Here is a 15794-nt window from a genome sequence, read left to right as displayed (position 1 = left end):
ATAGGTTCACAAAAGAAAGACGTACAATACAGGAAATAGCAGCCACTAACGGTTTCTCGACGGGTATTGTACATTACATAATAAGGAAGAAGAAGTTTAGGTTAAGAGTGAACGAAATCTCGACTTTCAGAAAGGACAAAAACCAAGATAAATACATCTCAGTTCAATACCACCAATATACGAGAAACTTTAGAAAGATTTTCAAGAACCTAGGTATGAAGGTGGTTTTTGAAACGAGTCACACACTACAGAGCCTTTCGGAATGTCCAAAAGACAAAGTCGAGAATTCGAAAAAGTCTGGAATTTACGAAATTGAATGTAAGGTTCATTAAGATTAGTTAGACAAGTTAACAACAACAGGCAACTAGATGCCTATGAGAGTGTAGAAATAAGTAAACACAATAATATTATGAATAACAATGACGGACCTATACCAAAGAGCATAATATATAGCTTGTTAAAATAATATTGTTGGGTTTACTGATTACTACAGAAGGACACATTGCAAAAATAAATCGAGACAGGCAATATTGTAAAATTGATTTTTATATAGCTGAAAATTGTTCTATATACAGCTATAACAGTTAAACATATATTGTAAAATAATAGATAAGGAAAAATTGTAAAATTAATTAAGGTTGGTATACCTGTATGGGTGGTACACCTGTATGATTCACCTGTATGGGATATCTATATAGCATTAATAGGGTTAGCTTCGCGTTAGTTTATAGTTTTAATCTTCCTCTTCGAAGATGAACACTTGGTGATCGAAACACGTGTCGAGGTGTTGAAAATAACGATTTCGTGTTGGGAAAAAACTCCAATAATATTTATCCTGGTATAGTTCATCAATTTCGTTGGAAATATCAAAAGATCAAGTTTCATCATTTTAATAATATGATTATTTTCCTTTCATTCAAATACAGACCAATCCAGTTGATTTCCATCATCCAACTTTCCCTTCTTCTCCGAGTTTAAATGTGGAACATAAAGATTGGACCCCAATTTCCCCATCACAAATCCATCATTATCGTTATTTTCTTGATTAGTATAGAATATCTCAAAGAATTTTCAATCATCATCCTCCTTTATGGAACCAGTCTGCGAAGATAATTCGAAATATGCCGGCTTTGTGATATTCAATAGGAAATCGGAGCCCAGTTCGATTTTCTCTCAATTATTTTATATAATGCGGTTGACAGCATCCGTCTGTCCTTTTGAATGCCTTGCCATTATCCTTTACGACCTAATGTCCTCTATCTACTCGAACAAACCCCATATCATTTTGATCCGGTCGAGTGCTTCCATTTGGGCTTTGTGGAGTTCGATTTTTTTGATGCGAATCAGAAAAGATTGCTGCTGAAAATACAGTCGTTTGCTATCCATTCTGATGAATCTCATTTGATTCATTCAATTTGAGATGTTGCACGGCCTCAATGAATTTTGGGTTAGGCTGATTCAATTTGAGGAAAAACAGGGCAGCACATTTCACTTCCTTTAGTCATTCTATAAATTGGAAGATTCGATATGGTTTAAGAAAATTATGATACAAACTTACATATCATGAACACCTGCTTTGGAAACCAGCTGACAGTGATAGTGTTGTCATATAAGTAAAAGTCAGAGTTGTCATTGAGCAGTGATTACATCATGAATACTTCTACTAACAAATCTAAAGAAATGAACTTTGAACGTTCAAGCCAGTCTCGAATATACCTACACAGTAGGTTAAAAGGACTGACGCCTATCAGAAAACAACTACTTTCCTGGCTTATACCACGAAGGGCGTTGGATAATATCCGACAGGCGTCAGTGCGGGAATCTTCACAGAAAATTTCCTGGATATGCAATTGGCAATACAACTAAAAGAGTCGACCTTCAATTTTGGAACGGGCACACTTGCAGACCGGTTTCGGGCTCATTAGCCACTCATCAGTGCAAGATAGTGGCCATCATCGACCTAAAGTCAATGATATTCCATAATTGAAAATCGGAATTCTTTCAGAGTATTTCATTCCTCTTCTTAAGTTGTAGCGAACGAAAAAATGTCACTCCATCTAGTGGACGAGGTACTAACCAACTGCATATCCGTAATTTGCCCGATTCATCTGAATAAGGAAGAAAAACGTTTTTATTAGTTGGTGGGCTATGCTTGAAGAATGGCAGTAAACAAATCTAAAGAAATGAACTTCAAACATTCAAGCCAGTCTCGAATATACCTACACAGTAGGTTGAATGGACTGACGCCTATCAGAAAACAACTGTCGGGTATAATCCAATGCCCTTCGTAGTATTAGCCAGGGAAGTAGTTGTTTTCTGATAGGCGTCACAAGTTTTTCAACTTCTGAGAGTTGTCGTTCGTATGGGGGCAACAGCTGATTAACGAAAAAACAGATTCTAAAGAGATTTTTCAAACAGAATAGCAAATGGAAATGTGGAAAAGGTACGGGGAATTTACCAGGGCAGAAATTTCAACAGAGTAATTCCATGTACTGAAACCTTTAGAACGCTTCATGAGACATTATGTGGAACAGAGAGTTTTCATGAAAACGCAGGTGGTGGAAGACCAGAAACTGTAACAACGCCTGAGCTAGAAGAAGCTTTACTTGATTTATTTATCCATTTATTCAATGTTCTATGGGTGACAGCCAACTACAGAACATGAATATAAGTCAAATCACAATGCAATACAATTACAATAAGTTATAAGATACAAACAATACACATAGAGTTAGCTGAAGTAAAAAGACGTAATCTCAGAGATGGAACAGTAAAAAATGTCAAGCTGACAACTTGCAGAATTGCATTTGACACACATGTTATGCAGAGGTGAACGTTTCAGAGTATTTGTACATGGTGTTGGCAGATAAAAAGGATTACCCACTCTAGAGGTTCGTCTAGGTACATTGAAATTCAGTTTTCACAGAATATGTGGGCCAATAATCAAATTATTATTCAGTTTGAAAAGAAAAATTGTAGAGTGACAATCACGACGGCAACTCAAGCTATTCATAGCATGTCTAGCTAACAATACATCATGAGGAAATCCAATTGGTGAATAGATATTGTCTCATCTGTAGGAGAGACGTTTAAGGAAACGACATTGTACTGATTCAACTTTCTCTGTATACAACTGTTGAGATGGATTCCAGATTATGGATGCATATTGTAATTTTGATCTGACGAAAGCATAGTATAAGGTTTTCGATGTAGATGGATCAGTGAAATATCTGCAGATTAGTGCTATAAATCCATGCATTCTGTTTGCAGCAGAAAGAATGGCTCCAATCTATGGTGCGATGGAAAGTTTTGTGTCGGAGGTAACACCTAGATCGGTGAATGTGACAGGCCGTTGAAGTGGAATATCGTTCAATAAATATTGAGAATTTTTTGTACACGTACAATATTTATTTTATAATAATAACTTTTCCATAATAATTTCTACTGAACCGAAAGAAGCTACCCATGAAGTCATAAACATTATCGAAAATCATTCATCACGATCTTTTGATAAAGAAGAGATCAACGTTTTGAAATTTGGCATCCCGTCTTCCGAGAAAGTCATTGAGGATGTCATTGCTAGTGTCGAAAATTCGATTCAACATATGCCTGATTCCTCGAAGGGACTGGCTCGAAAGAAAGTCAGTGTGTTAAAAATTCTGGAATTGTGATCATTGATGACCCATCTTCATTACTTTTTTTGTCCTGGTATACTTATGACGTTTGGCAGTTATTACTGGATACGAATTTATCAGGATCCAATGCATGATATCTGTGTTTGTATCTATCCGTGACGTTTTCCTGGAATGGGAGACTCGAATGTTTTTATATTCTTTCTGGGTTGCTTCCAAAACATCTTCTGAAAGTTGTCCCACAGGTAATGGCAAACAGGCTATTATGTCACTACTGTGAATAAGCAGCTTGTGAACAGAAGCACTCATCTTGTACCACCCGTAATTTTGCACGCAAAGTTTTGCAGTCTCTAGACAGTAAGATTCGTAAATGTCTAGTTTTATATAGTGACAACTGGATATTGTGCTCAATATGTTGGCAAATCTCTTCAATAGATTCTCATCCAGACCTGTTATTTCTGCAACAATAGAGGAATTGTCAAAAAATGTTCTTGCGGTGTTCCCGTCATTTGAGTTTCCTCCACCCTGCTTTGGCTGATCTACAAGTAGACCCATCTTCTCATAAAATAGATCAGTGATATGTTTTTTTCTTTCCTTCACTGCGTTTTTTGCTGTATCTCCTCTTGCTTGCCGCTGTTTTGATCCCATCTTATAGGCTATGTGCAAAAGATATTCGTAGCACCTGAGGTATGAATGCAAAATTGAGATTCCAAACTTGAATGCAGAAATGTTGCATGGTCTAGCTATCACTTTCTCAATGTCATTTGTATCTCTTGGTGTGACTCGACATATATTACAAGCCTGTGTTGACGCTGTGTCCGTCAACACATTACACGTTTTCCCATCCATCGTTGTGCATTTGGGTATATGCTTAAACTGAATACTTTTTTCTGCGTTCAGCAGGATTTTGAATTTGCTGCATAATGAATCCATACATTTGCTTTGTGGTTTCAATATTTTCTTTTACAAACTTGAAACATATAGGGCGACAGTATTTTGTCGAAGATGGACTGAAATTCTTCCAGAATATAAACTTTTGTTCTCTATGCACAACTGACATTTCTAGTGGCACGATTGTACTAATGACAATATTGGAATCTGAGTACTTGGATCATTTGTTAAATTTCGCTTGTAAATACTGTGACATCCACTCCCATCCAAGCCCCATTTATAATGGACATCAATCTGCGTTCCTTCAGTAGGGAGATGCAGTTGAAGAACTTCACTCTAGACTTCGAATAACTGGCGGATTGTCAAGTCCAAGAGATCTTAAAGAGGTATCGCAGCCTTGCTTTCAGAAATTATAATACTATTTGGGTAACATTTTTTTTTTCACTTCTGAAATGGTATTGTAAGCAGGATAAATACTGGCCCCTCTTGTTTTGGCACCTCTCTGAATATTAATGTAATGTTCTTTGATAAGATTCGTATAAATAATGAGTGCCAAAGCTTCTTCCGGGCTGTATTTTTGTAATGAAGGTATTTCTTTCACATGCTTCATTTTTCTCAAACTCCTTGGTGAAGTTTCGAGAGCAAGCTTTATAACGTTCGCAGTTTTTTTTTTCTTCCCGTCTTAACTAAGCTGGATTCGGCAGCATAAGAAAGTTGCTCAGGAGATACATTGTCGACAAAAGTTCGAACATTTCGTTGTTTTGTGCGCAGAGAACACTCCTCAAAACTTTTTTTTGGTCTGCCTTGGATTCTTTTTCTCCTAGGTGTAACTGCTTCAATATTCGAAAATTGAGGAACTTGGAATTCTTCGCTCAACCACCTTGCATGTTTGTCAAAGAATCGTTCTTGCATGTTGTGGCATTCTCCCCATTTAGACCTCAACTTCGTGATGAAAACTTTTATTTTAATTCTCAATGCTTTTTCTGTTGTTGATGGACAATCCTCAATGTTGTATTTGTCGACAATGTAATCAAACAATCGTTTATTGCACTTAGGTATCGATGACTTGAACAAACTTTCGCTCCTCAGTATCAAGAACAGTTCTTTTCTGGTTATTTTCGGCAACGCCACAGCGTCATCGACTGTCTGACTACCTGTGAAAAATGACGAATTATGTGAAAATGTGGCAAAAAGGGGTGCTAAAAACTATTGCGAACTAAAGTTCAGACACGTGGGTTATGTTTGTTCACTTTTTCTAACCGGAACAATGTGGAACTTTTTTTGAAAATCTGGTCAAACTAAGGCAAACAACAAAAAAAAATGTGCATTCAACGGATATGTTCGAATATTTAACTAGGATATTTCTATAACTATATAATTATATTGAAATTACAATGTACTTACCACAAGGTAAAATATCCATATTGAAAATATTCCACTTAATGCACTATTACTTCACAAAAACACAACAAATCGATACTACGGTTGGGACAGAACTGATGAGCCGAGTAAGGGCGATGAAAGAACTCAACGTTTGGCTACCTGCCTCATGGATTAGGGCATTTCTAGAAAAAACCTAATCTTGTATTGGATATAAGGGATATTTGAGATCGGTTTGGCATTAAAATTTTATTCAAAATATAACTTTATTTTTTTGACTTTTGTCGTCGTAAATAGGCTGTTTTGCCGTGTGTGGCGGCGTATTGTTAATAAGGTGTATGCGCAACTTCGCCCCAAAATAACCATCTTCGTATATCTCATAGTTTCCGAGATCACAATGGTGAGGATCGAATTTGAAATACCCTGTATGTATCCATTATTCATTTTGCAATGAATGTATGCATTACTACTTCGTAGACTCCTGATGAATAAACAAGAAAGCATGAATATTTGTACGTTGTAGAACGGCCCTATCAAATATACGTTACCGCTTCTTTTTACAGATATCGTAATTCATTTCCGACTATTTCCCTTCGTTGATTGACTCCGCAAACACCATATCTTCCACGCCACTGGCAGGAAGGTTAGCTCGGAAAAATCTGTGTTTATGGTTCATCGGAGCCTGAAACTCTCTATATCATCCCTTACAACCTTTATCGAGAATTCCTAAGTATTTCTGATCCTCAACGTTATTATCCTCCAATTTCAAAGCAATGTCAAAATAATCATTTCCGGAAATACCAGTTACAAACGTGATTTGTATTTTTGAGGCTTCGTCTGTGGGTAATAGAACAAAGTGAAAATGTTCGAGTTTCAGAGTTGATATATTGTGGACACACTGAATGAAAGACTGATGAAAATCTGACTTGTTTACCAAAGTTTTTCTCATTTCACATTGAAAAACAACACTTCAATGTCAATATATTGTTTATACAAATCCTGTGTCGTAATTTAAATCATTATGAATATTACTACCTAGCTATTTTCTACATAATGAATTCATCACCTGAACTATTTACAAGTAACAACTCTTGAGAGTGTAGAATAATGAATAACAATTTTTACTTGAGCAATCATTTTACCTACTTTTAAGATCTGTCCTAATTACAAATTTTTTCGTTGCAAACTAAATTCAGTGAAGACGAACAATTTATTCTATTTGATGTTCGAGCAATAATCTTTCATTTTTACATCAATTGATTTTTGAACACACCAAAAAGGGTGGGTTTTGAACCTGTTCAAAAGACGATTCGTCAATGTTGATTTGATTATTTTGAAAAGAAGTCTTCTGGTTTGTCCGATATGATATTTTGGACAAGAACCAAAAGTCAACTTGAGAACTCTCGATTTCTCTGACACTGAAGTTTTATCTTTTTTATCTGTGCCGGGAAAAAATTTTGACATTTTATCTCTGGTGACAGGTAACAAAATTACACTTTTTATGAATTTACTTTTTTTCGCGGGAAAAAAGTGAGTACTTCTTTCACGGATGAAATGATATGTTCCTTAAACTATTTGGTACAACAGTCGAATTTCCTTGTGGTGAAATTATATTTTTTCTGCCATGGCCACAACTGCCGTTGATGTACCAGGTCGCAAATCGGGTGTGGGTGTTATTTCAGCACTGCCAAACGTTCTAAACACTTCATAACCTCTTTCTGTCCTGTGTGCTACCGATTCATCAACATACCCTTCAGCGACCGTTGATGACTTCCAACCGCCATGTTTCTTCAGTGTTATCGAGTCTCCCCCAGATTCAACTAAAAGTGTAGCAGACGATCTTCGAAATGAATGACCTGTATATGAATTGGCATTTCCAAGTTGAAGAAAATCATCCACTGATTCAGGTACTTCATACAACTAATTGTTACCCACAACCTGATTGATGATTTTTCATTGCGATATGCATAAAACAGGCGGCGATCCTTTGCTGCTGCTGCTGGACGAAGGGCTATGTACATTCGGTAGAATTTAATATATTCTTCGGTAACTACAAATCACCTGTTCACATCATTCTTTGTTTGCTTGAGTTTCACAATTAAAAACGTTCCCGAATCTTCAATATCATCTAATGTTACCTGGCTGATTTCACAAATTCGACAAGCTCCTGCAATCCCAAATACAACAACAACCTTGGCCATTAAATAAACTTCATCGGGAGGAATATTTAAAAAGTCACTAACATGTGTACTCGTAAATATCGCAGCTTTCTTGGGTGTGTAACCTTTTCCATTTCGTTTCAGAAATGTAATTATTTTGAAATATTTTGGAATGTCTATATTATTATTGGATTGAAACATACTTTTAATCAAAAATATTTCGACCACACTGTTGATGGCTTTTGTTGTTGTGCCAGTTCAAAAAATAAGCCAATAACACCGTCTCCGAGAAAGAACTGCATGTCTTTTTCATCTTCCCTTCCATGAATCTTGAATACGAGGTTTCATGAATTTTCCGCGACTTAGCTGGCTATAATTTTTATGACGCTACTTTCGCTGCTTCTACTAACTGTGGTTGAGTCAGAGAAAACTCGGAATTAGACATTTTTCAAAATAACTACTGACCACAATTTTTAAATTAAATCACAGAATTAAATTGACAGGAACGGACTGGTTTAAGTTTGACGATAGTCGTGTCACGAAGTGTTCTGGCGATGTATTGAATCTATTAAAGCCTCTGGAAACACCCTACATTCTGTTTTATGAGAGAGAGAGGGCATTGGCAGATCAAGATCTTCAGATGAAGTGGTGCTGCAGGTTTTTCCGGGTTTTCCTGCAGCTGAAGAAGCAAATGGGCCACTGTAATCAATGAAGTCGCCCCGGAGCGCCAATTGATTTTTATTGTTGTTTTTATTTTTATCGTTGTTTTATAATTTCACAAATAATTGACAGATATTTGATTTTCTATTGATTGGTTTCCTAGCAACAGCCTATACCTGTTCAAAAATTCAAATTCCACATCGATATAATTTTCTGATTTTAACATATTGTAATAATATATTTGTTACGATATTAAATCGCCGTTTTTTCCGTCACAGAAAAAAATTGTGTATTATACACGGAAAAATATTAGATTTTAGCTCTCGAGCTTGTATAATTTTTTATATAATTTTTTCCCTTGTATAATAAATAACTATTGATTTTAATGAATTTACTCCAATCATTTTTTGTTTTGTAGGCTACGTCCAATTCTTGGCTTTGAAAAACTGAACTTGATATTAAGTATCATTCTTTGAAACTGGTTAGACCTGGTTTGGAACTTGTTTCTGCAATTTTTAATGAAGGATTGAATCAATAATATCCACCTCGTAATCGTTGTTGAAAGCAATATGCCTCTTTGAAAATTGCTTTCTAAAAGTGGAATATCCAGTAGTCTGTGAATCATACTATTAATTGCTGCCACTTTATGTTGATATGGATGTATAGATGATTTCTGTATAATGTCTGTGTGAGATGGTTTATGGATAATTACACCAATTCACATTGGAGTGTGTTTTTTGAATACATCATAATGGATCATAATGAAGGTGATTGAAATCACCTTCAGCATGGATACTTTGAAAATATGCGTACTGTACTTTGTAGTGAATAGCTTCGAGAATCGAATTATGTCACTAATAAAGAAATTCGCAATACTACTACAACCGTCAACGACGTCTTCCCACACGCGTGTGCCCGCATTCGGGTCGCGTACTCGGCGATGGCGCTCAATGGCCCCTCTACCCCGTGCATCGTCCCCCGTCGTCTTACAGTAGACGCGACGCGTAATGGCTCACTGCATTACATCAAGTTAAACTTTTAAACGATTCGTTCATATTACTTAGTATAAACGACGGAGTTTTTCTGTATTGAATACTTAACACGACAATTGTATCAATTTTTATATGAATCTGACAGATATTCTTACACATGTACTTACGGTATATTATCTGCATGTAACTCTGAATGTATAGGCAGCGCACGCCGAGATAGCTCTCAGGGATCAAGAATTTTTTTGACTTATTCAATACTAATCATTATATTATGGTCAAGAATACACAAAACCTTTATTAATTGTAATTATATGTTATTCTAATGTATAAGCTGTATTAATGTAAAGTTTCATCTAAATCCGTTCAGTCGTTCAGGCGCGAAAGAGCCACAAACATACATACATACATCCACACAAACTTTTACATTTATATTAGTATATTGATATACTGAGTGTTAATTAAGTTGTTGAAATAAAAATAAAAAAAAAGTTATTCGTAAATATCTTAAATATCCTTCACCTACTTCAATTGTAATTTTGCAAGTCCAGTGGCGTCTCGAGCGAGATTTGAACGAATATTTTTTACCTAAAAATTTACGCCACTGACTTTTGTGCAATTTTCATCGTTTCTTTGGATCAAGCAATCAGAAATACAACTTTTTTGTCTCTTGATTTTTTTTTCGTATCTTGCTTAGCTTTTAAGAAAAAAAAGTCGACCTAATTGCATATCCCTGGATTGTATGTATTGTTACATAATTAGTAATGAAAAATTGTTAAAATAATAATTTCCAAAAAAAACATTCAATTCTTCAAATTATTCCTTGTGAGGTCCAGTGATATGCAGTTAGGTCGATTTTGTTCGGCTAAGCAATATACAAAAAAAAAATCAAGATACAAAAAAGTTGTATTTCTAATTGCTCAATCCAAATAAATAATAAAAATTACACATAAGTCAGTGGCGTACATTTTTGAGTCAAAAATATTCGTTCAAATCCCGCTCGAGACGCCACTGGACTTGGACACTGAATTACGTCCGGGCTAAATTAGTTTCTTAATGATATGAATACCATTGCCAAATTACAACAAAATTAGGTAAAGGATATTCAAGATATTTACGAATAATTTTTTTCATTTTAATTTTTACACCCTGTATCTTGAGAACGAAGGATTTGCAGACCCATGTTTATATGAACATTTCGTCTTAAAATCACCTAAAGAATCGTTTGTTGAACATATGGTACATACTAAATCAACACCCTGTAGATAGATTCTAAACTGAGACCACAACTTTTCCATTCGAACATCCAAATGTGAAAATAATTTAATGCCGTTTGGTGTTTATGAGATCTCTCCTGCTGTTATCAGAATTCGTCCCTGATTTCGTTTGACTGGTGTGCGGTAAACAACCCCCTGTAAGTGAATGAAGGAAGGACCATCTGTTTATCAATTTCTGCTGTCAATGATTTTCATTTGTGTAAAGTGGAATACGTTCCAAGTGCTAAATTGGATTTCGGGCAGAACTTGGCGAAAACAAGGTTGCGAGTAAGTGCCGTTTATTCGCAAACAGGAACTTGGACAGTTCCGTTTGTGAGATAAAAGATGGATGACCAGTAAATGGAAATCAATGAATGGAAGGAGGATCGTTAGCAAACTACAATAATAGTGATTTATGGGTAGAAAGCGGGTAATACATCGATTCCTTCTGGAGTTACGAAATAGTGTAGTAGTATTGACATTCATTTAAAATGGAGGCAGGTGCAACGGATGTACATTATTGGTATGCCACTTCTGTCTTTGGCATTTCCTTCTTCATTTTCTTCCATTTATTATATACCACTTCCCATTGTCGTTTTTTATTGCTTCGAATCAAACCAAATCAAAATATACTTCCTTGTCTACATTTTTTTTTCCTTACGAAGCATTTATATTAGTTTCTATCTCTGATTTGAAATGAAATAAAAGTGTGTGTATTCGTTCTAGAAACGTATTGATGCCATTATTGTGTGGAATATAACATAGTTTCAATTTCCTCCACTTCTCTGGGTGGAAGTTATTCGAAAATTCCTATTTTTCATGACTCTGGCATTAAATCAGGCTGAATTTGACCGATGACAAAATAGTGTATCTAATCAACAAGTTCAAAAACATGAAAGAAAGAAATAAAGGTCCTAAAAATATGATCGATAGCGCATTCGATTCGGTATCACCTCTAGAAAAATGTTTTTGAAGGATTTTGGTGCAGGTGAAAAATTGCAATTGTTATTAACACAATAAGATTAAAAAAAATGGTATTTAGTTTTTCATTAATAACTCAAAAACTATTAATATTTAGGCAATTTTAAAAAAAGCTCGTTAAAAAGGAAGAAATTTCCGATAAAAAAGTTCCAACTTTCGAAACTCTATCTCCATTATTTATAATTTTAATTTGACGTTGAAAATAGGGTTCCGCGAGGCTGTTACGGCATGCGCGCGCTGCCGCTAAAGAGAGTTTATCAAAATAATTTTTTTATTACTTAAAATGTCCTTAACACTTGTAACACTACGAGTCCCGTAGAAAAAAAGTTTTATTACCATTTTTCAAAAAAATATTCAATTGTTAACTAACGAATTTTTTCCCAATCTCCGTTGGCATGAATAATGGGATAAAAGGTATGAATAATTTACCTATAAATATTAAACTTCGTGGAGCCCTTTATATATATATATATACATATATATATATATATATATATTTATATATATATATATATATATATATATATATATATATATACACTTCATACGATCCTGTGATAAAAATTCATAAAAATTCAATAATTTGTAAATTATGATTTTTAATAACTATTTCAAAATGAAATATGTAAAAATTTGTTGAATTTTTTTTTCAATTGATATTCAAGCTATGTCTGTTTCCACATTAAACAATGGCAGTTATCAACATAGGATATGAATTTTCTACGTGATTTGTTTATTAAATTGTTTTAAACAAATATAGAAATTCAATATTTTTGAAAATTTTTTTTTGCTATTTTGTTGTCTAGAGATAATTATGATTAAAAAATAATTCTTCTTATCTTTTTGACATATAAGTCTTGATTTCTCCTACATTTTGTCACCATTCAGACAAAGGAAGGTAAAAATTGCTCCATTATACATATACTAAATTTCAAGATCTTTCAAACGATGTGCGACTCCCCCCTTATTCCCTATTAAAATTCCAAGGGTTGTTCACCCCTCTGCTCCGGGGTTGAAGTGAGGACGATGTAAATGAGGGAAAAACTGTCCCCCTCCCAATAAAAATCGACCTGTCTGAGCGTTTTTTCGGATTTGCAAAATTTGTACCCAAAACCTCCATGTCAAGTTTTCGATGGCCCAACCTGTATATGAATTCTGAAAGCCTCTATATTAAACAAGAAATACAATCGATACAGATTTTCAGAAATCAGTGACATCTTCTTCTTTTAGGTCCTACGGAGCTGAAATTTGGTATATAGGTGCTTCTTAGGTCTTAGAAAGGATTTTCAAATATTCCAACTGGGGCGCCCCCCGTGGGGGTAAAAGGTGCGCGTTCACATCTGAAAATTATCTTCTCAGCACTCTTTCTCTGTACCGCTACATTTTCGGAGGCTGAAATTGTGTAACTAGGTTCGTTTTAAGTTGCAGGTATGCTATAAGAAAGGATTTTCAAATTGTTCAACTAGTGCACCAGCCGCGGTGTCAAAAGGGGTGCCCTTGAAACAAAATTATCTTTTCATCACTGCTTGTCCATACCGTTAGATTTCTGGTGGGTGAACTTACATTTAGTATCAGCACTGCTCATGTGCGGGGCCGGAGCGGGTCGCTGGTCCTGATTATACGTCTAATGATCACAGTTCACCAAAGTATTCCATAATTAAACTGTTTCAAGTTCCAACCAGAACATAATACGAAACTATATCCTCAACAACACCGAAGTTGTGTAATTGACTTCATTCTAGAGGAACGGTCTGCGCTTCCATTTGTTCTTTACCAACTTCCGTGATGGAATCGTTCCTCTGACAGTCCCGTCCAAAACGCAAAAACGAAATGTAAAGACGTCTTGCTCACACTAATGATTTCTACATGAAATAGTGATTATGTGCGTCGCCAGAAATGATTTGCGTTCGAATTCAATGTTTACACTATTCCACTGATATGAAGTTTCACAGTTGACTAGCACAAGATCTTGACATCTCATAAAATAAGTATGTTTCATTAGTTTCTCATGATTCCCATCAAGAATTTTTTCCTGTTATAGGGCTGTTCCTGTTATACGGCTGATTGATCCCAAAGTTTAGATAAAATAAATATAGTTTAAAAAGACTAAACACGCTTTTATAGCATACGAAACTAAAAAATGAAAACCAAATATAGTTTACATAAACTGAAAAACATGCTTCTGAAGAATATCGAACTGAAAAGTTAAAAATAATTCTTTATAAATAAGCTTAAAACAATAACAAACGAAAAATAGTAGTATTATTGTGAAAAAAGCGTGGGCGCTTTGTGTCATATTTTTTGTTCGTTATTGTTTTATGCTTATTTGAAAAACATATTTTCAACTTTTTAGTTAGATGTTCTCCAAAAGGGTGTTTTTTAGTTTTTAAACTTTTCACAAGCCTCAGCATGTGTGAGTCTTCATATGGAAACTCATTAAAGTCTCATTATGGATTGCTTTATTATGTACCAACGAAAATGATAACTCAATCAGGAGCGATATCAATGGTCATCATTCAAATCGATAGTTTCTATAAATGGAACTGAAACTGTTTTTGTCCATATCCATTATATCTTGGGGTGATTTATTATTGTTTGTTTTCGAAATATCTTAATTGAATAAAAAACATTGTTCACTCGATCATCAATTATTCTAAGAATGAAAGTATATACGACAGCGATATCGGAAAACTGACCTAGAAGGTCAGTTGGGGATAATTTATAACATTATGATACACAGCGTGAACGTAATAAGGTATCTATTTACGTGAAAAATATCATTTCCAGTACTTCTTTATATTGTTGCATTCGAAATCCATCAACAATTCTGTTAAACCGGTAATTTATTTTATAAATGTTATCGAAGAGACAGTTTTGCTGGTAGTTCATCTCCACGTTACACGCTACATAAAACACCCGGTCTTTTCCATACAGTATTCATCTCAGCTCTCCGCGCGATCCTAATAATTCAGCAACTGTCATCAAGAAAAAACTCGACGAAAACACAGAGCGATAGTTGCTTTATTGCCACCAGTTCACCCTCATCAGGCTGGCCAATATCGCAAGCAGCACCCAACATAAAAGCGGAAAAAGCCCCATAAAATGGAAGATCGGCCCGTAAACTACACATTATTTAGGGCAATCTTTCCCACGAGATCCAAGCAAGACTCACTTCAATAATAAATCTGAGGGATGGTCGGTTTGCCCCGGCAAACGTGCAATTCAAGTTGGAAATAGATAAGAGGAAGTAATGGGAGTATTTTCGCTTGGAGTAATTTCTAGGAAGGATTAATGGACGCTGCTCTGGCTATTTCATGAGGTGTGCTTCAGATTGGATGGAAGTGTCTGAATCGTTTTCCTGTAAGAAAAGTGAATCCCTAGTGGGATAAATTTGAAGGTATATGAACCCCAAAAAATAGCACTGGAGAACAAAATGTATTCAAATATTAAGTAGAGAGAAAGAAGAAGAAATTTTGCAGCGGGACAATTGGACTTCAATTGTAAACTTCCACCAAAACAGAAATGATAATAGGGGAACCCAAGCGGGGATTTCGGGATTTACTAAAGCGCGGCAGATTGATATACAGGGAGATACCTTGTACCCGGTTAAGTACCTTCACCAAATATGAGCCCAATATGTAAGGCCGCCTGTGAGGGATGAAGGATTAGATTAGTAAAAAACAATTGATCATCAGAAATTCTCGAGCGCGTCAGATTAAGGTAGGTTGAGTTAATTACCTGCTGAAAAGTGTATATTCCAGTAATCTGACAATTTGAGAGTTACGTAAAGAAAGGAGAGGGCAGCAAAGTTGTAAAAAAATAAGGTCATCTCAACATTCTCGAGCG

At 35.3% G+C, this 15794-nt stretch overlaps 2 protein-coding genes across 2 annotated transcripts in view; one reads left to right on the top strand and one right to left on the bottom strand.

Annotated features, from left to right (window-relative positions):
• Nucleotides 1-1386, bottom strand: part of LOC111514171 (uncharacterized) — a 48912-nt gene extending 47526 nt beyond the window's left edge. Inside the window, 2 exon segments of the mRNA XM_074176712.1 lie at nt 1275-1335; nt 1338-1386. Of these exon segments, the coding sequence (XP_074032813.1) occupies nt 1275-1335; nt 1338-1386 (110 nt within the window).
• Octbeta2R (Octopamine beta2 receptor) overlaps nt 1-15794 on the top strand; it is a 301658-nt gene that overhangs the window by 268917 nt on the left and 16947 nt on the right. The window lies entirely within an intron of this gene.

Source organism: Leptinotarsa decemlineata, unplaced genomic scaffold, assembly GCF_025532065.1.
Source record: "Leptinotarsa decemlineata unplaced genomic scaffold, Ldec_3_MD MMD2_tig00002082_RagTag_RagTag, whole genome shotgun sequence".
Lineage (NCBI taxonomy): Eukaryota > Metazoa > Arthropoda > Insecta > Coleoptera > Chrysomelidae > Leptinotarsa > Leptinotarsa decemlineata.
The sequence above is the reverse complement of the archived record's forward strand: the minus strand, read 5'-3'. Positions and strand labels throughout refer to the sequence as shown.